The 20,891-nt window shown below is 43.7% G+C and overlaps 2 protein-coding genes across 5 annotated transcripts; one reads left to right on the forward strand and one right to left on the reverse strand.

The window, feature by feature from the left end:
- Positions 1-256: 256 nt before the first annotated feature.
- On the reverse strand, positions 257-14,065 carry clcn6 (chloride channel 6). The gene is made up of 24 exons (XM_041062251.1): positions 13,973-14,065; positions 12,976-13,131; positions 12,133-12,192; positions 11,924-11,989; positions 11,270-11,335; positions 11,118-11,184; positions 9,914-10,020; positions 9,676-9,802; positions 9,035-9,102; positions 8,721-8,779; positions 8,453-8,585; positions 7,494-7,607; positions 7,166-7,332; positions 6,874-6,985; positions 6,558-6,687; positions 6,128-6,281; positions 5,563-5,719; positions 5,335-5,441; positions 4,578-4,764; positions 3,971-4,131; positions 3,447-3,603; positions 3,140-3,247; positions 2,899-3,024; positions 257-2,748 (listed from the first exon to the last, which is right to left on the reverse strand). The coding sequence occupies exons 2-24, from the start codon at positions 13,048-13,050 to the stop codon at positions 2,668-2,670; spliced, it is 2,589 nt and encodes an 862-aa protein (XP_040918185.1). The 5' UTR covers positions 13,051-13,131; positions 13,973-14,065; the 3' UTR covers positions 257-2,667.
- Positions 13,984-19,638, forward strand: mthfr (methylenetetrahydrofolate reductase (NAD(P)H)). 4 transcript variants are annotated; one of them, XM_041062391.1, is made up of 12 exons: positions 13,984-14,126; positions 14,639-14,900; positions 15,259-15,497; positions 15,784-15,894; positions 15,990-16,183; positions 16,703-16,953; positions 17,275-17,409; positions 17,587-17,767; positions 17,995-18,177; positions 18,283-18,384; positions 18,473-18,592; positions 18,734-19,638. In XM_041062391.1, exons 2-12 carry the CDS (start codon positions 14,653-14,655, stop codon positions 18,947-18,949), a joined length of 1,980 nt encoding a protein of 659 aa, XP_040918325.1. In that variant the 5' UTR covers positions 13,984-14,126; positions 14,639-14,652; the 3' UTR covers positions 18,950-19,638. The 4 variants fall into 4 exon arrangements, with proteins under 4 accessions (XP_040918325.1, XP_040918301.1, XP_040918316.1 ...); XM_041062367.1 differs by having other exon boundaries at positions 13,999-14,126; positions 14,644-14,900; XM_041062382.1 differs by lacking the exon at positions 13,984-14,126 and adding an exon at positions 14,335-14,468.
- Positions 19,639-20,891: the final 1,253 nt, after the last annotated feature.

Consider the following 20,891-nt stretch of genomic DNA (forward strand, 5'->3'; position numbering starts at 1 on the left):
AAATCATAAAAATAAAATTGTATAAAAAAATAATCTCTTAAATAAAACATAAAACAGAGATAAACAAATAAAGGTTGTTTGATGTACATATATGTGCCATCATGGTCGCTAATAATCCACCAACCTGACATACAATGGACCTTTATGTCCACCTATAAAAGTACAACTCCACTTCCTTTTACTTGCCTTTATGTTCTGAGTCACATTTTTATTCCCTTTTAGGAATGACAATGCAATGATACATCAGGCCAATGGACCAGAAAGATACTTAAAAATCTATTAGCAGAGTACTAATATGAAATAGTTTAGAAATGAATTTCTTTTTTTTTTTTCTTTGCAGTTTGTCCTTTATAGATCCAATTCTTCAGATTCCCTGTTAGATAACAAAAGTGTGGTCCAACATAATGTGAGGCTGTCAAATACACAGTCCTAGTCTTAGGCCTGACACGTTCTAACACTGAGCTGACTCGATGACAGTGGAAAAACATCACGACACACTGTAAGTGCAAAAATAATGGGAATGTATTCACAGACTGCTGAAGTGGTTAGAGATGTGACTTGGAATGAACATAACACGGTCCCTAAGCAGACTCTTCCAGTCCAGTTACGGTGCAGGCCATGAGGGAATGTCAGCCTGCTTTTTAGTGCATATATTCCAGTTGCTTCTACAGAAAATTCAAATGTACAGACAAAACAGTCAAAAAAAAAATAAAAGTGCTACAGTGACAACAATGATAAAGCATCATCAAAAGCTCAAAAGGATGATTTTTGAAGGTAGGTAAGGAAACCGCAGGCTTTCAAAATCTGAGCAAACACCGTCAACAAGTCACGGGAGCTGTCACTTTTTCAAACAATGAAGTTCAAATGAATTCAAACGAACATGTAGTGAATCCGAAAACATCCCAAAAAGTGGAGAAGAAGAGGTGTTCCACCAGTTTAGAAGAATTTCACCTCACCTGGAATAACACATAAAACAGGCTCTGTAATGCCAGAACCTCCTGTATCCTGGAAAATCTGAATAACCTCAGGTTTCTTTTCATTCCTGAAGCCAGGCTGACAGAGAATCACAGCTCTGCTGAGCCATGTGTTCCTTTAACTCTCAGTAGTAATGACTTCACAAGCTTCTTTACAAATAAAATGTAACTATTACAGAAAAAAAAAAAAAAAAACTCATCACCTCCTTCCCACACAGATGTACTGTCCTGTGCTGTGGCCTATTCAGACTGCTTCTCTCCCGTAGATCTCTGAGATAACTTCAACCGTTTCTTCATCTAAACCATCGACTTTTAGGATGATCTACCTTTAATTATCACTTCCACGTTAGATCTAATCAATCTGAGTCAGTTTTATTTCTACAGCACTGAATCATATCAGAAGTGATCTCAGGGCACTTTTAGCCCTTTTAGAGCTAGATCTTGATTCTCCTGTATCAGCTTCTCTGCACTGGCTCCCTGTAAAATCCAGAATAGAATTTAAAATCCTTCTCCTCGCCTACAACACTCCTAATGACCAAACTCCATCGTATCTTCAGGCTCCAGCAGCTCCCAGTATGGGTCCAGGAGGCAGATGCCCTCTCTACGTAAAAGATTAGGCTTAAAAGTCTCTGATAATATTATTATCACTCTAAAACCCAGTCCGACTGCTTTAATACGACAGTGAACACAGCTGTTCCTGCTACCGTACCCGTAATATAATACTGTCAGGTCTTGACCTCACTCTGTAAAGTGTCTTGAGATAATGTATGTTATGATTTGTTGCTATAGAAATAAAAGTACCCTGAACTGAACTGAATGTTCTTGTCTTACTCTAAGATGCAGCTTTACCTTCGTCTTAGATTTTCCCCTCTGTAGTGTCCAAACTAAAATACCTCTTCACATTATTTCTCAGGTGGCTCGTGATCACAGTATCCGTACAAAAGAGCTTCCTACTATATTTACAGCCCTCCAACTCTAGACTTATCTGTATCACTGAACAAATCTTTCCTATTGTCATCACTTCTATCCTTCTATGACAGTGGTGCTCAAATTTGGGTGCAGGCCATCTGGAGGGTGGGTGAGGGGGGGGGGGGGGGGTGGAGCAGGACTAGGGTTGAATGAATATGATATAGAGTGTGCTGCTGCTAGCAAGGCCATTCTCAGTTTAACCAGTTGTGCTAACGACTGAAGGAAGTTAAATTAGCTGCTGAGATGATAATAACACTGTTAATGCTTTAAACTTAATGCTTTCACATCCTCTAGTGCTGCTGTAAAAGAGTCAGCCCTTAGTCTGAATGCAGGGCAAGGGCTCCTGAATTATCAGCCGTCGATCTGGGGGATGCTTGTAACTTTTTTTTTGTTTTGTTTTTTTTAATACAGATCAACATGATGAAGTCAAGTATAGTTGTATTACACCCACAGGTTATGTGTCCAGTCCCACCACTGAAGCCAGTGGATCTGAACTGGAAACATACGACTTGAGTAAAAAAAAAAAAAAAAAGAACTGAACGGTTTCACTTACTGGAGAACTGCGTTCTCTACTGTACCACAGAGAGTGTGTATGTATGCTTGTGAATGTCCTGCATGTGTTTGGGAATGCCTACATGCTATCAGGAATGGACAGAGACCGGGTGTCAGGACCAGGCTGAACAGAGTTTGGGTTTGAAGGACAGCGGTACGTCCTGCGTCGGGGTCAAACAGTGATGTAGTGCTGTCGCAGTTTGGCCATAAGGAACTCGTGGGTTAAATTATGTCTTGTGATTATTCCAACAATCTGAAAGAGATGGCAGATAATAAACCAAAGGTGGGTCAGACACAACATCGACTACATACTCAACTAAAACATGAAACAAGAGTTTTTACTTGGGAGCCTTTGAATGCTCTTTCTGCAGGAAATAAAAACTTCTTTTCAGTGACTACTTACTTCTCCAACAGCATTGACCACTGGTAAGTGTCGCAGGCCCATGGTCCTGAACAGGTTGAACACCTGGGAGATGCGGGTGTTGGGTGACACCGTGTAGGGACATGGGTTCATGTAGGGGGTGACATCCTGGGAAGACAGGACACTGACACTGGATTACTGTTTAAATATCAAATTTGAAATTTGATATTCCACTGAGAAATGTCCTCCTCTAGCTTTTACATCGTGTTTACATCGGACGTACCACGATCATGCGGGGGTTGAGCAGGGAGAGGTCCAAGTCGTGAATGTCAGGGTAACGTGGATAATCTTCAGTCATTTCTGCGTAGGACAGCCTGGGCTGAGACGCACTCTGTGATGGAGGGTATGCAGAGATATTCAGTTGGACGTACATGCTGTGCAAATGTTTTAGGTCATTCTGCAGCAGGACATTTAAGACTCAGGGTAAGGGGCTTAGACAAGTGCTGGTTTAGTGTAGTGTCCTGTGTGTGTGTGTGTGTGTGTGTGTGTGTGTGTGTGTGTGTGTGTGTGTGTGTGTGTGTGCGACTGACCGACTGGTTCTCAGCGTAGCAGACCCCCCTGATGAGCTGGTTGACTAGCTGGGATCGTAGGATGAGGCCGTGGAAGGTGAGGGGCCTGAAGCGCTCTTCCATGGTCCACTCCTCACTGGGAGACTGATCTGGGTACAGGTTGGGGTAGGGAGCATGCCTGCATGTGAACAGCAACAGAACAAGGGGCTGTTTCAGCAATATTACACTGATGGGAACTGGATTTTCCAAACAGTCCCTCACTCATTCAAAAACAATGGCCACTATTTACACTTTAGATTATTCTACTATAGTGCGGCTTTGGACCGGACTGAGATCAGAGGGTCGCCGGTTCGATCCCTTGACAAAGCACAACGGATATGGGTGGTGGTGAAGGAGACACGCCACCCCCCCCGCCCCGCCCCGCCTCTGCAACCATGGCTGTGGTGCTCCTGAGCAAGGCACCCGATCCACCCCCAGCTCCCCGGGCACCTTAGTTGGCAGCCCTCTGCTCCAGTATCTCTGTGGTGTACCTGTGTCTGTCCTACCTCCTCTCTAACATCTGCTGCAGCAGGTCCTCTCCCTCCTCTGTGGGCTCTACCACGGCGCTCTGTTCGTCACAGACATTCCTCAGCTCGCTGGACGGGTACGACTTCATGGACTGGCAGCGTCGCCGCTGTTCCCCCGCACGGGACACAACGCTGGATTTCTACACACAACAGTGAAGGGTAAGTTTACTTTTACGAGTTTATCACACCCCAAGATCCAGTCACTTTGCTGCTTCATCACCTGCTGGGGCACATTAAAAATGTAAAGCCTTTGGATCGACCTGGTTGTTGTCTCTGGAGGAGAGAGCAAAATAAACTGGGCTTTACATATTTTGTCCACTGCTGTTAACACTACACACAGACCTCTACCTCCATCTACTGGCTGGTTACACTGCTGAACACACTTGTACATATAAGTCATGACGGTGCTGCTATTAACAGCAAAACTGAGTAGCATCATTAGGGAAATGTTTCAAATCCACAAGGTCACTCCTGCTTACTGAAATGTCCTTGGTGGGACGCTCAGTCCCTCTTGTCTTTCTCCAGCTCCCTCTGGATTTGAGGCTGGGCTTTAACAGCTAAAACTGTTCAGTGGTACAGAACATACCTTGAAGCGGATGTTGTTGCTGACCAGGATGTTGCCCTTCATGAAGTCCCGCTCGTTCTGCCGGTTTTCAGTGACCACAGGGAAGGCGTGGTAGACGGTGGTGCGCAGGATGCTGACCAGAGACTGGACTCGGGTGTGGGGGTACACGTAGGTCAGGTTGGGCTCCATGATATCACTGGCTGTCAGCCTTAAAAAGAGGAGGGAAACAATACACACCGATAACATGAAGACACAGGATGAGCTGCGATGTTAGGATTCACTCACAATGGCTGTGTGTCAGAGAAGGGTCAGAACAGGAGGAGGGAAAAAACTACTGACAGTTCTATTATATCTATCCAGACAACACAGACCTCTAAAACCATGTCTGTAAATCAGCAGTCCACCATTTTGGGATACTTTATGCACAGTTCAGTAACACAGTGTATGACTGGTAGAGATAGAGTCATAATGGCTTCCATCAAATAACAGGTGATAACGTCCTTTCCCTAACTATTTTTGACCTCTTTACCTCGATGGAAAACATCATGACGTCAAGAAAAGTGGAAGTAGAAAAGACTACAGGCTGCAGAATTACGCAGCAGTGGATGTTACTGACGTGGAATGGTGCGTCGCTTTAAATGATGCTGCCGCGAGGAATTGTGGGATAGCATTTAACCCACTGCTGCATGAAGAAAGTTAGCAAACTGGCACAGGTAAGGACCGAGCATCAGTGTGCCTCAGGAAAACATTAAAACACATTTAAACATAAAACTCTTACTTGTCCATCTCCACCTCAGTCTCCCACTCCAGCAGTGGCACTCCTCTCAGCTGGATGTGGATGTCATAGATGCCCTTGTTGAAGAAATCTCCAGTCCACTTGGCAACCTGATCATCGACAGAAAACCATGTACCAATTGAAATGAAATTGAATGAAATTGTATTGATTAAAAATATAGCACAGTAGCCGATGCTGGAAAAGGCTGAATGCGTAAATATGACGGCATACCATTAGAGTGATCATGATGGGAAGCCCGTATGTGATTTCATTGGTGGATTCAATGAGGATGACAGTCAGACTGATGGTCATTCTGACCACGCCTCCGAGGAAGGCGGCAGCTCCGATGAGAGCAAAAGTCCCCGAGTAGATGTCCATTCCCAGTTTCCTACCAGAGGACGGACACAGAGTAAGAAACAGTATCGCTCCATAGGAGAGAGGAGGCTGATCAGTGACAATGTGTCTCCCACCGTTAGCAGGCTTATGCTAACAGTGATTACAGTCAGCTGAGGTCAGGTCAAAGTCAATGTGTGACAAAGGAGGAAGTGAAAGAAGCTGACAGAACGAGAAGGAAACAATCGTCCAGTCAGCAGATTCCAACACATGTGCTGTGGACCTGCACAGCCAGCAGCCATGTTACCAGCCTCAGACCTGTTAGAAGTTTGTTGACTCGTTTGTGGTTTCCCTTGTATTTTTCATTTTTTGAACATTCCACTTTTTGTGCTTATGCACTTCCTTCATGTGTGTTTTTCTTATGTGGTGGAGGCGTCTGTGAAGATCAGAACACTGTTCTTACACTTTGAGGATGTTGGCGACAAGACGCCCAAAAGCCGCCCCACAGAGCAACGAGGGGACAAAGAGACCGCTGGGCACAGACACACCATAGGTCCAACAGGCCAACAGGAAGTAGAGCACGAAGAACACTGACAGAGTCACAGGGCTGAAGGTACCTGAGAGGAAGGAGGTTGGGAGGAGATGACAGATGTAGTCATTTTCATTTTCATCAGCCTGCACTCACAGAGAGCACGAGAACAGATGGCACCATGGGATCATGGAAATCTTACTAATGTTGCTTATAAAATTATTTATCAAATAAATAAATACTGGACTATGTAAATGAAAATTTAACTGTGTCTTAAATGTCAGGAAATTCAAGGGGAAATTTCAAAATAATATGATTTAGACAGACAACAGAGCTGCTCTGAATGTGTGTGCGCTCATCTCACCATCCTGGTGGAAGAGCTGGTGGATGGCCACTTCCTGTGGGTTGAAGAACAACGTGGCCATGTCATTGTAGGTCTTGTTGGTGCAGAAGTACTGGCGGATGGTGGAATTGATGTCCTCACTGCTGGACACCTAAAACAGATTATAAGATGATAAATACATGACCCTGAATGAAGAGTCTGGTGAGTGGACTGTGTCGCGGTGCCTCAGTTACGTCTCAGTTTTCAAATGTCTGTCACACAAACTCTGCACTGAATGTTTAAATACTGATTCAGAGGAGCTGACTATGTAAGAGGGAACAAGAGAGCAGATACTTACTGTGGTGTTATGAGTTGTGGGGGAGGACAGGTCACGACACTCCCCCAACAGCATGGAAGCTGCAAATATGACCACTGTTGTCACCATGGAAACCAGCAGACTCTCTAGAACTCTGGAAAAGTGAAGAGATCAGATCGACTCGTGTAATGGCTCTCTTCAAAGGAAATCAGTGTCCCATTTTTTAAATATTTTCTTTCCTAAACACAGCTGATGTTACAGACTATCTTTGGCTGACAGATGCCATGTACTGTAGGAGGACGGACTCTTTCATCTGTGAGTAGGTAGCAATCACCTGATAAACTTGGCCTTGGGGTGGATGTGTCTGATGCGATACTTGGCCAAGCACTTGTTCATGCAGTTGAAGAGCGCCCCCAGCAGGCCGCCCACCACACCCATCAGAACAAAAAAGGCCAGGTCCACAGCTGTCCACAGGTGGCAGCTCTTATCTCCATCTGGACACTGATGCGGAATACAGACAGAAATGCTCTTATATTTTATTTAAAAAAATGTGAGTTTCTGTAATCAATAAAAACATTTACTAGAATTAGGATTACCCAAACGTACACTTAAACATACATTTGTCCTAAATGGTGGCACAAGTTCAGAGTTTGACTCTTTACCTTGAACTCTCCAAAGTTGAGCAGGCCAGGCAGCTGGAAGGAGCCCCACTTGTTGAAGTTGATCCCCGAACGGAAGAAGTTGAGGGTGAAAGTGGCCGACATGGAACAGAAGAGCTGGAACAGAAGATGGAACAGAGGAGCTGAGCACCAAAAAATGGTTCATCTCACTCAGTGGTCAGTGCTTCGTGCTATATATGTATAACTGCACAGTTTTCAGAGAAAACATCCACTGATGGCTGCTCACAGTCCTCGATGTCATGTGTTGTGTCACAATGCTCAGTTCATGGAGCTTAATCCTCTAGATTTTGTCTGCAAACCGTACTTCCTGTCCGAAGTATTTAGACCCACTCAAATTAACGCTGAGACAGATAAATAGTAGTCTCCATTATTTCATTGCAAATTGAATGAACTAAAACTCAGAGTCTGAAGAAAAAAAAAATGTGTACGTGTCCAAATTCTTCCAGCCCAGGGTTGAATTTAGTGACATGGGCATTTCTTTTCAGAGCTTTCACAAAACCAGTTGGATCAGATAACTGTCATTCCACATGTTTTAGAAACATCTACAACATCATTAGCTCTGACTACACACTGACACAGTTTCATTGCTCCACTGTGTACAGTTGCTACCCTGTACCACTACACTATACCTACAAAGAACTGGTTGCCTATGGGAGTATAGAAAGTATCATTTGCATAATAAAAGAAATGAAAGACAGAAAAGCAAGTGGAATTGATTATTAGTTCAAATATGTGGGGCCACTAAAGTGATGCTCTGAGCTAAATGTTAACATCAGTGACAAATGTTAATGTGCAGAATTCATCTTCTGGGGAACAGAAGAAGAAGAAGAAGAACCAAAGTGGTGACTGATCAACCAGTCAGCACTAGCATGGCTAAAAACTACGGAGTCAGCAGGAAGAACAGGAAGCTCTGTCAGTGTTCACTGGGGAAGGTTACATACCACTTTCCAAGTGAGGGCCTGGTTCCAAAAAGAGGAGCCCTCCTCCAGACTGAAGAGGGTGCCACCTATAGGAGCACCAAAGGCGGCAGCTACTCCAGCAGCAGCGCCCGCTGACACAAAGTCCCGCTTGTCCCTGAAAAGTAAGGACAACGCAATACGCCATGCTTGACATTATCTGCACCAAAGTCCGGCTTCCAGGAAGGCGATGAACAGTGTGCAGCATCGGTGTGCAGTGTTTCGTTAATAAGAGTGTGTGCCACAGCCATACCTGTCACTGCGGAAGTAGGGAAAATCAAATTTGATCCTCTTGAAAGTGATGCTCTGAAACTGATACGGGGCAGAAAACATCTGATGAGCACACATGGCACACATCAGTGACCGGGGCATTTAACAGGAAGTCATTTGTCAAACAGAATCAAACTCAATGCAGAAAAGTCATATTTTTTTCCCAATAATTCCCTGTTTTTTTCTTAGGGAATTTTTTATACAAAAGAGTATATTTAATATACAAAAGGCTCTAACTTTGTTGTACTCAATGTTCGTCACTGATTGACAGTGTGTTCAAAACGTGTTGCAGTGTACCTGAGGAAGGCCAGCTCCCACAATGGCTCCGCTGTGTATCATCGGTCCTTCTTTCCCCACAAACAGACCTGAGCAGACACACACACACACACACACACTGAGTCAGAGGCACTGTCCACCCACCTGCTCTTCACTGACCCTGACTCATCAGCGGTACAGGACATGATGAGTCACTATATCTTTTTTTCATTTTCAACATCAGACCCTGATAAATGACACAGTATTACCTCATTACTTCATGTGTGTTTGAGTTTCACATAAACAGTTACTGCTGCACATCTGCTCCAACATCAGAGAAGCATTCATTGTTTCTCCTAGTATTTCTGATTTAATGCCGTTTGTACACAACGTTTATTTATACATGTAGAACTTTGGTGCAGTGGTAGAAGAACAACTCAGATCTTTCCTTAAGTACTAACATAATAATGTAATACTTCATTACACGTAAAAGACCCGCATTTAAATTTCTAGTAAAAAAAAGTACAGATGAATTATCATCATACCTTCATGTGCTTAAAGTCTCAGAATTTAAAGTAAAATGTCTCCTGTGACTGGCATATGCACATTCAGTCTGATTTAGGAGAAAAATGTCATCTGTCAGCCACTTCAGTCCAAACACACAACTCTGTGTCATACTTTACCTCCAGCCACGCTGAACAGAACTCCAGCAGCCTTGCACAGAAACGTTCGCAGTCGGACAATCCCAGGAATTTTCACGCCATTCAAGTAACTTTTAATTTCCGGGATCCCCGAACCTGAAGCTACTGGCTGGATGACAGGGCAGAAACAACACAGCATGTTAGCATCCTAACATGATTCTACAGGATAGGATCTTTTAAACAGGGACTGGTAAAACCTCCTGTATCTGAGCGGTCTTACCTCAATGAGGACGAGCACACTGGCAATGAAGACGAAGGTCAGGTTGAATGCCAGGAGCTCCAGCAGAGACAGAGGGAGACAGCCTTTGTCACTGCACTTCTCTACAGCTGGAGGCGTTCAGCTAAGGAAGAATAAAGACCCGCACTGAGGATAATCCCACCTCTCCAGAATTACTACTGAGATGAGCAACCCCTCTGACTGATGAGAAGTGCCTGCTTCTATTGTTATCACAGGGATGTTACTGAGTTAGTAAACAGGACGTACTGTAACTAATTGAGAATGACGAAGAAAGGAGAGATACTGACAAATCTCCAGCAATACAGCAATGATTTGAAAACAGCTGGAATTAATGTGAAGGGAGGGATTTTTCATTAACACAAAAACACCTGTGCATATAATTGTGCAAGCAGACGCCAGTCTTATGCACATTGTACTGAGAGAATGCAGAGCACAGAACAAAAGGGAACAAATTAAGATGTGTATACTGTACACTGCCAGGCCACTTATTTAGGTACATTTTAACAATCTATGATAAGCAATCCAATACAACAGATCTGCTACAAACTCTACATTTAAGAGGATGATTTGAAAACAAAAAAGTAATGAAACGTATGCAACCTAATGCAACTATAGCATTACCTTTAGAAATACCTCTCAATGTAATGGTTTCCAACTGAATCACATGGCAAACTATACCCTCAGTAATAAACACATAATTAAATGAATACCTCTAAACATGAACATTGTTATTTGTATTGAAAAGGTTGAATTTATGCCAGAGTCAATGTATTGGACTGCATTAGATTTTACAGGTGTAACATTTAAAGTGGCCACTGGGTGTAAATGTCTTACAGTCTGGTACAAAAGTTTACAGTTTGACTGTGAGAGGGGACATAGGAAGAAGAATAGTAAAGAAAGTTTTCAAGAAAAGGTTAAAATAGCTGTAGAAAACTTTTAGAATGAAGTCATTATTATACAAACTTCTTATCATATTATCTTATTATATATAATATTATGATTTTTTTCCTCATAAATTTATTTTAGCTGTGTGTTTGTAGTATTATGATTCTCGCAACATTACTAAAAACATGCCTGATTAACAGCAGCCCTGCCACTGCACATCACAGACTGTACATTTTCATAAACACCACTGTGGATCACTACACACTGGTGTGTAGGTGAATTCAGACACATTAAAGGATACAATCACCGACCACAGTAAATTTGATTTTGGTGAAGAGGTGCACAAAGAAATCCACAAACAGGCCCACCTGAAAGAGACACGAAGGTGACATTCCCTGAGCATCTGCAACATGTTGGGACTTAAGAAAACCGAAATATTCCAAAGATACCTACCAGACCCACTGTGACTCCAATAGCAAACACCATTATCCATCGTACCGCTTCATATTTTTTAGCTTTCTATTGAGGAAAACATGTTAAGAAAAAAAAAGTGACATCAGATATTTTAAACTGAGAATAAAAAACACGCAGAAAGGTGGTGTTTATTATGTTTTTCAATCTGTCACTCATTCTTTCCCCAAATTTTTAACACTGAAATCGTTCTGACTTCTTTTTTTTTTCTTTTTTTAAAAAACCTAACTGAAAAGCAGCAGCAACACACACAAATATTCCCATTTTATGTTGCTGTGAGTGGGGGCTGCACTCTCTGCAGACCCAGGACTGACCCTTGTGGAACACCATGTTTAATACCGAGAGGAGCTGAGTTAATTCTTTAATAAGTGACAAATTTCCACTCGTGATAATAACAAGAGAGCATGTTATAAAGCACACCTAGCCTCTGTAGTTCTTACAACAACAGCCTTAGTAATGACCGTATTATCAGGAGCCCTGTCTACATCCTAAACTGAATAAAACACTAACAGCATCTTTCACAGTTTTGCTTTCTCACCATGCAAAACAATAATCACATCCCATCTGCATGCTCTGTAGCTATGTTAGCAACGTCTGAACAGCTGTTCAACAAAAGACAATGTTACCCCGTCTTACCTTGTTGTCCATTCCCTCCAGGACTTCCACATAGGGCTCATTCATGCACCGGTCATAATCCAAGCTCTGTTAAAGCCAAAACAAACACTGTGTAACTATTACCTGGAGTCACACGTCCACTCGCTCTCATCTGTACCAGAGACAGCACAAAACCACCAACACTGACTGGAGATCTTTCTCCTAATGATGGTTTTTGACAAGTTTCTCACCTCATAATCTTTCCTGGGTAGAATCTCATCTTCTTCATCTCGGATTTCCCCAAGGATTGTCTGGGAGGGGGGGGGGGGGGGGGGGGGGGGGGTTATAATACAGTATAATCAGAATACAGACACATCCAGCACAATAGGAACCATTTACCTGAAACTAAGCCAGCCACAAACTGTACACCATCAGCTACTTTCTGATCTTGGTGTAATTCACAAAGGGAAACGCTTCAGAGTTCAGAGCAGCGACGTTACACTGTAAAGAGAATTACTGCCTCATGCATTGTGAATGGATTTAAGATCACTGTGCTTTGTGTGCACGCACTACTACAGACCATCTCGTGATAGGATCACTCCAGCTCAACGCATGTCAACATGTTGACATTAGAGTACTCAGTAGTCATTACTACACTACTACATTATTACATGAGTTCTCATACATATGCATGAGTTATGGGTCGATTCGGTCTTCATTTCTGATCTCAGCTACACACCTGTAAAGTTTCATGAATGCATCATGCACAGTTGCGACGCTATCACTGTCACAAAATCTGTCCACAGACAGACAGACACGTTTACACCTGCTAAAGTCCTCAAAAAGGACCACATCTTGCCATGGTGACACACACACACACAGACACTCACAGACTCACAAGATGAAAACAATACCAGCCCCACTGTCGCGGCTGGTAACAAGACAACGGGACATAGTCGCTGAGCAGCAGGGTGGAGCTAGTCAGCTAGAATATATGGCAGTGAGGAGAACTCAGGAAAAATTCAGAGGAAAAAAACGGATTGGAAAATAACCAAGAGAGTCTTGCTTTGCCCAATTATTTCATCTTTCCTTACCAGTTCTTCTGGTGTCCGCGTCTCTCCTTCTCTGCAGCAACATTGGCAACAAAAACAGTTTCCACAACACGCCATCTTCGTTGTTGTGTCACGCCGCGTTCAGGGTCTATGGCAAAAGCAGCGTCTTTTGAAAAGACCAAAAACCTCTAGAAGAACCTGAAAAAAAATATATTGGTAGGTAGGACATCAGAAAGAAAGGGTTTTTTTTACAGCAGATCGGATCGTGTTGCAAATGTGTCCTAAAATTCAATTTTAAAAAAGCTGTTCATAACACTAAAGCTAGGTCTAAAATCCTTTGATATTTCCGATGATATTTAAAAGCAACATGAGCATCTCTCCCTCACGTGATGCTAAAAGCGGAGGGTTGTTCCAAACTATCAAAACTGCGTGTAATTTACGCACAGGCGCGCATTCTGGAAGAAGCACATCCTCCTGATCACATCATCCACTTGACTGCCATCAGATCTGTTAAGGAGCTGATTTTGTAGTTGTGCATCTAATATTGGGGAATGTGGCGATTCCCCGAATGATGAATGAAACAATGATCAGACAAGGCACTGTGGAGGATCCTCCAGGCTGCATTTGCAGTCTGTGGGGAAAGCCGTAAAGACTGCCTTCTATTGAAACAACTGTTCACTTTTAAGTTTCACATAATCAACATTTGTTTATTGCTGACATTTGGTATTTGTTACGGTCCCTCGGGTTGACAAGGATGAGTATTAATGTCAACTAAATTTAACAAAATAAGCTAGCGCATGTACTGCCTATCAAAACTATTTCGCAAGTATGTATTATCATGTGATTTAGTGAGACATTCATTTAAATGCATAACGTGCCCGTGATAATTGTGAAAAGTTTATTAGAAAGTCTAAGTCAGAGTCAAGTTCATAAATACCATAAAACCACTTCACGAGCCCACGTGAGGAGCGGACTACTCGCTGTTGTCATTCAGTTGTGTCTCAGCTACAGATTTTCCCATATAACACAAATGCAGCACCTGGAGGTTGACGCTCGCCTCACTGCGGCGGGGAGCGGGGGGCCTCTCTCTCTCTCTCTCCGTCTGAGATCCCCACGTTGTAGCGGCTAATGTCCTGTCTTGGATGGAAAACCGTCTGGGACACCCGCAACACAAAAACAATTGGTCGGAGGAGGTGGGAGAAGCAGCGTTTGTGTTATGTGTCTGGGTTTAGATTGAGGCTTGGTGCGGCACACCGTAGCCTGGGCTGCTTCTGTGTTTCTCTTTTATTTCAATAACCAATGGGCTAGCATCGCTTCTGCGCACCTAGCTAGCTGTGCTCAGCCAGCAGAGGTGGTAGGCGGTAATTAGTTTGTTTTTTTTTTATCACGCGTACGTGTGCGCGCGCACGAGTGGGAAACCTGAATATAAAACGAGCGGCTCGTGTCACTCTGTGCTCTTTATCACCATCTGGTACAACTCAGTCACTTTGTAGCTCATCTTTGCGGTGAAGGGACGGAGCAGCAGATCGGTTATGGTGAGGGGAGGGGGGTGTTTGTGCTGATTGATGGATTCTGTACATGAACCGGCGACTGTATACACTGAGAACTTTCTGAGCTGGATGTGTTGTACAGTTTGTTTCCGTACTGTCAAATTATAGCTGCGTATCTCAGGGTCAGAGAGATTTGTTTTGTTTCCTTTTATTAGTATAGTTTGCCACCATGGTGAACCAGGTTCTGCGAGGAGACGGTAATTGGCAGTCATGCAAGAGCGACTCCAGCGGGGCCAGCAACAGCGGCGGGGAGAGCTCCAAGGAGAGCTCCCGGTGTTCGACGCCGGTGCTGGATGCGGACCGCTCGGACAGACTGCGGGACAAGATGCGGAGGAGGATGGAGTCCGGAGATCACTGGTTCTCTCTGGAATTCTTTCCTCCCCGCACAGCCAGTGGAGCTGTCAACCTCATCTCAAGGCATGTGAAATCAAACTGGACTTGAATGTTTTATTCAGGAAACATGGCGCGTGAGAATGAATAAAGCCCATTCAAAGGCCGAACAACAACAACAAAAAATTTGGTGAAAAGTTGCAACTTGTAAATAATTTGGTCTGAACACAAGCTCTTTGTCCTCTGGCAGCCTAGTTCAACACTGGCAGACCAGTAGCTCCAAGAGGCTTTTTGTAATCCTTGCAGCAAAACACCATGCTTAGTTTGCTTATATGTTTTAATTTGGTTAATGAGCACATTATCACCAACCACACAGGAGCTGTCTTGTATTATTACCAAACAACAGCTGGACCATTTATTTTGTGTTTGTGTCACTGTTCATCAGATTTGACCGCATGGGCTCTGGAGGACCCCTGTTCATCGACATTACCTGGCACCCAGCAGGGGACCCGGGCTCAGACAAGGAAACCTCATCCTTGATGATTGCAAGCACAGCGGTCAACTATTGTGGCCTGGAGAGCATCCTCCACCTGACCTGCTGCAACCAGACCAAAGAGAAGATCACTGGCCACCTGGCCAAAGCAAAGCACCTGGGCCTCAAGAACATCATGGCACTTAGAGGAGGTAGGAGAAGTGACATTCTTGGTTAGAGGACTGGTCCCATGCAGTGCAATCTTTTCTCAGTGTTTGGTGGTGTACCTGCAAAATGCTGCTTAAAGAGACAATCACAACCTTTTTTTTCTAAGTCAGTGAAATTCTGGTCATGGCAGAGTATAAGGAAGTTATAAGAGTAAAGTGTTATATTTAATAAAAGTCCTATTATTTTGAGGTAAAGTCATAATCTTACAGGGAAGAAGTCAGTACATTTCAGCTGCCAGCTGATGTGTGATATTGTGTGATGTCTCCATAGACCCAGTGGGAGAAGACTGGGAGGAAGAGGAAGGAGGCTTCAACTATGCCATCGACCTTGTGAAACATATCCGATCAGAGTTTGATGATTATTTTGACATCTGTGTTGCTGGTATGTTTTCAGCCTCTAGATCAGTAATAAACACATTAAGTGGAACTCCACTTGAAGTATTGTTCATTGATTTTTAAATATGCTGGTGTATCCAGGCTACCCCACAGGCCATCCTGAGGCAGAGAGCTATGAAGCGGATCTCAGACACCTAAAGGAGAAGGTGGACGCCGGAGCGGACTTTGTCATCACCCAGTTGTTTTTCAGGGCAGACACTTTCCTCAAGTTTCTGGATGACTGCAGGGCAATTGGTATCACATGTCCCATCTTACCTGGAATCTTCCCCATTCAGGTAACTCACCGCTGCTTCCAGGAACTGGAATGCTGTTATCATTATCTTGTGGAAATCACTGGGTGATCGCTGGCTGAGGTTATATAGGGAAGTTCTTTCTGAGAAAAGCATGTTCACCGAGTCCTACGACTTAAAGAGACAGAAAGATGATTGTGCTTTGTATGACTCCAGTCTTTTGTTGTTTTTATCTGTCACTGCCTTTGGTTGTTTTCACACTCTCACTTTATTTATTTAACTATGACCAGGAAGTAACCTAAGAAAAGCTCTTTGTATTATATCATTGTTTGTTAAGCACATTTATCATACTTCACCTTCCTTTTTAAAACACACACTCACACATATATATTATAGTACTGTAAGTTCACTGGGGTGATGTCTAGGACTTCTTTTGTCCTTTGCTGCTACTTTGTATTGGACTTTTCAGGATTTGAGTAGTGACTACTAACCCGATATCTATTATCAAATCATTTCAAACACAGCATTCGGGATAAAGCTGGACTTTAACCTGTTTCTTTCCAGGGTTACCAGTCCCTGCGTCAGCTTGTCAAACTGTCAAAGCTGGAGGTACCAGGGGAGATCACCAAAGTCGTCGAGCCCATCAAAGACAACGACGCTGCTATCCGTAACTACGGAATCCAGCAGTCAGTAGAGATGTGCCGCGTTCTGCTGGACAGCGGCAAGGTACCAGGCCTCCACTTCTACACACTGAATCGAGAGGTCGCCACCATGGAGGTGCTCCGACAGCTCGGCATGTGGATAGAGGACCCCAGGTCAGCTATCCCTCCGCCTGCTTACAGAACGCTGGTCATTTTAGCAAAAGTCAGGAGTAGTCACGTTTTGATGTGTTGTAACATCAGTTCCCTCTCAGTCAATATCCTGTTCATATCTACTGAGTAATACACAGAGACGACGTCTTCAGATGTAACTTATATAATTATATATTTACATTTCCTGAAGGATCCCAGTGTGGGCACTATACTACTAGTACAACAGCAGCAGAAGTGTGTCTAGAGGGGCAGTGCACCTTTTGTTGTTTTGTTGTTTGTCACTCAAAATGACTCAGATGTTCTTTTTTTCCCCCTCCCGGCCAGGCGGCCTCTTCCCTGGGCAGTAAGTGCCCATCCCAAACGGAAGGTGGAAGATGTTCGACCCATCTTCTGGGCTTCCAGGCCCAAGAGCTACATCTACAGAACCCAGGACTGGGACGAGTTCCCCAACGGCAGATGGTGAGCTCGGTTACACGTGACCTCAACAGATGTTACATTTTACCTGCAGTGGCGATTTCTTTACTTTACTAGTATCAATAATTTTGATGAATAGAGAGTTCTGTGTATTGGTGTTCCTGTACTTGTGTGAAATGGTGAAGCCTACTGTCCAATGACTGCCGTTGTTCATGTCCTCAGGGGAAACTCGTCATCTCCAGCTTTTGGAGAGTTAAACGACTACTACCTGTTCTACTTGAAGAGCAAGTCATCCAAAACTGCACTGCTGCAGATGTGGGGTGAGGAGCTGATGAGCGAAGAAAGCGTCTATGAAGTCTTCACCTGCTACATCACAGCCCAGCCAAACCGCAGCGGACACAAGGTGGACAGATGATGACCGACATGGTTAGCCTAGCTTAGCATGAAGCATCTGTATCTGAGAATCTCTCGCTCTCGCTCTCTCTGAAAGAAAAGCAAACAGACCCTTCCCAAAACGTGGACCTCTTTCTTTAAACCAATGATTTCCCCATAGCTGTGTAGCATTAAGTCATCAAGTGTCAGACAGTATACGGTGCTGATAGCTGAAGCTAAGGTTTCTTCTTCTCCTAGGTGATGTGTCTGCCGTGGAACGATGAGCCCCTGGCCACCGAGACCAACCTGCTGAAGGACGAGCTGGAGAAGGTGAACAGGCGAGGAGTCCTCACCATCAACTCCCAACCCAACATCAACGGCAAACCCTCCACAGACCCCATCGTAGGCTGGGGACCTGCAGGAGGCTACGTCTTCCAGAAGGTGGTGACTTTGGTGACGCAGTGGTTTGGGGCTGTGGAGTGGTTTTTTGTTTTGGTTTTTTTGTCTCATATGTTGCTTTAATGCTCTTGTTTTCCGGCCCCACAGGCCTACCTGGAGTTCTTCACCTCCAGTGAAAACGTTACCGCTCTCCTCAAAGTACTGAAGAAGTATGAGCCCCGTGTCAACTACCACATTGTTAACGTGCATGTAAGTTTGAACAGCAAGCGCCTGTCCCTTTGTGTTCGCGTGCGACTTTACATTATTAATATGTCATAATGAACATGTTTGTGTGCAGGGCCGGAACCTGACCAACGCCCCTGATCTGCAGCCAAACGCTGTGACGTGGGGGATCTTCCCTGGCAGGGAGATTGTTCAACCTACGGTCGTGGACCCAGTCAGCTTTATGTACTGGAAGGTAAGACACATGCTGAGCTGAATGATTTATTACCACATTTTTCTGAATTTATCAGAAGCACATTGTGTTTGACACCAGCAGTTTTTAGCACTGGCCTAGTAGATGTTCCCTTCACCAGAACTGTCCTCATGTTTCCCTCAGGACGAGGCCTTTGCCTTGTGGATCGAGCAGTGGGCCAAGCTCTATGAGGACGAGTCTCCATCACGGATGATCATCAAGTACATCCACGACAACTACTTCCTGGTCAATCTGGTGGACAACGACTTTCCCCTGGAGAGCTGTCTGTGGCAGGTCATTGATGATATGTTTGAGCTGCTGGATGCAGCTCCAGAGCCGCTCAGCAGTGAAACAGTCTGAATAAAATCCACCTTTTCAATCAACTTTTTAGCGAAAGTAAGAACACTGTGGAACTCTCTACATTTTATGCATTACCCATCAAAGCTGCTATTTATAAACTACAGAGCCTAAAGTAAGTGTCAGTGTACTTCACAGTCATTTTAAAGACTTTTTTATAAATGTTTTTGAACATTTGAAGAATGGAAAACAATGGAACAAAATCCAGAGGTTCATACTAAGGACTGTTTTTTGTTTTCTGTCCTGATCAGTAGCTTTGTCCTCTGCAGTTCTTCCAGCTAATAAACTACACATGCTCAGACATGCTGGGGCGTGACCCAGTTACCTTTTTAAAGAGTTCCCTCATGGATAGAGCACACTGAAAAACAACAAACAGGACACAGAACTCTCACAGAATGAATTGCTTGAACTTCTAAAGCTTTTTTTTTTACAAGCTTTACATTTTCATAGGAGAAAATTAATGGTAATTAATGGTTCTGGGTGAAAACCTAGTGTAGGGATGTGAGATGTGTGTGTGAGTGAAAGTCCTTTTTACTCTCATGCTGATGTCATAATACTAAGAATTAGACAAACCGTCTGATGTGGGAGTTGCTGATGACAGATGCACCGCTGCCTTAACATGTTTTTAATGTGCCATATTTATTTGTTCTGCCTGCTTTCTGAAGCTCATTAAAAAGTTTTTCAGTACTGTACAACAAGTCCCCTGTTAATTACTGTGTGTTCCTACGTTATGCAGGAGAGAGTCCAGCACATTTGTGTATTCCTGCTGAATGTGGAGCATTCGCTTTAAGACATACAGTGATTTATGAGGTGTTGAGAGGGAAGCGCCACCACTACATAACCCACGGGTCCAAAGGCCAGACCACAGCACAGAGCATGACACCGCAGCAGCCAGACGACATGGTGGGGATTTTCCACACGTTGAGTAACTCAGCCTATTAACAAATGAACGTACAGATCTTCACCATGCTGAGAAGTGGTGTGGGGTGATGTAGAAAAGTCCACACACTGGAAGCCTTACTTTGACCTGAGGCTTTAGACCAGACCAACCTACATCAGAGCCTGCCGTCGCCTTTGTCACACAGACTTACATCCCAGATGGAAAGGTGCCAAATAGTGTCAGCAGGGCACGCTGACAACACGGTGATCTCATGTATATCAAAATAAGCACAATTTGCACGGCAGCTTATTGCAGAGACAATAATACGAAATCTGGCTGGAAATAAGGGCTTTTATTCTGAGTCTTTAATGTTAGCATGCACACATTTGCTAATCACCACTAGATACCATGCACAGCTGAGGCTGATGGGATGTCAGTTTGCATCTAATGGTCACAAACCAGCATAGGACAAACAAAAAAAAAAATTGACCTGAAGAAAAGTGAAGGAATCACTCAAATTCTCGCAGGTCGCCCTGAGGGGAACACGAGGGGAACATGAATATATGCACCTGTGTGATTTAGTGTCAGCCTAAAGGCCTGACTGTGGACGGTGCAAATCAGGATGCAGCTCCGTCAGCATTACTCTTCCTCACGTAACATTTCATCAGCCAAACTTGTTCTGCCTGCAGTTGTTGGCAGCTGTTTGCTGTTTCCCGGTGACTCAAAGTGAAAGCTTGTTGTTATTTGTTTTTCTGCCCTCAAGGTCAGCGTCACCACTGCTCACTTTCACACATATAACAAGATCTGCTGTCATTTTCATAACAGGCCTAATCATGCCAACCTTAACACCATTACGATAGACAGACATAGATAGATCAAGAACAAAGAAGGAAGACCTAATGTTGTGTTTATCATCCATCAACCCAATAAAATAAAATACTTTAATAATGACCTCAGACAATGTTACTCTTTTTTTTTTTATTTACTTTTGTTGTAAATATAGTTTTATTTTTGTTGAAATGTTTTTTTTTTTTAGAATCATAATCCCCATGTGTAATATTCGGT

Source organism: Toxotes jaculatrix, chromosome 2 (assembly GCF_017976425.1).
Source record: "Toxotes jaculatrix isolate fToxJac2 chromosome 2, fToxJac2.pri, whole genome shotgun sequence".
Lineage (NCBI taxonomy): Eukaryota > Metazoa > Chordata > Actinopteri > Toxotidae > Toxotes > Toxotes jaculatrix.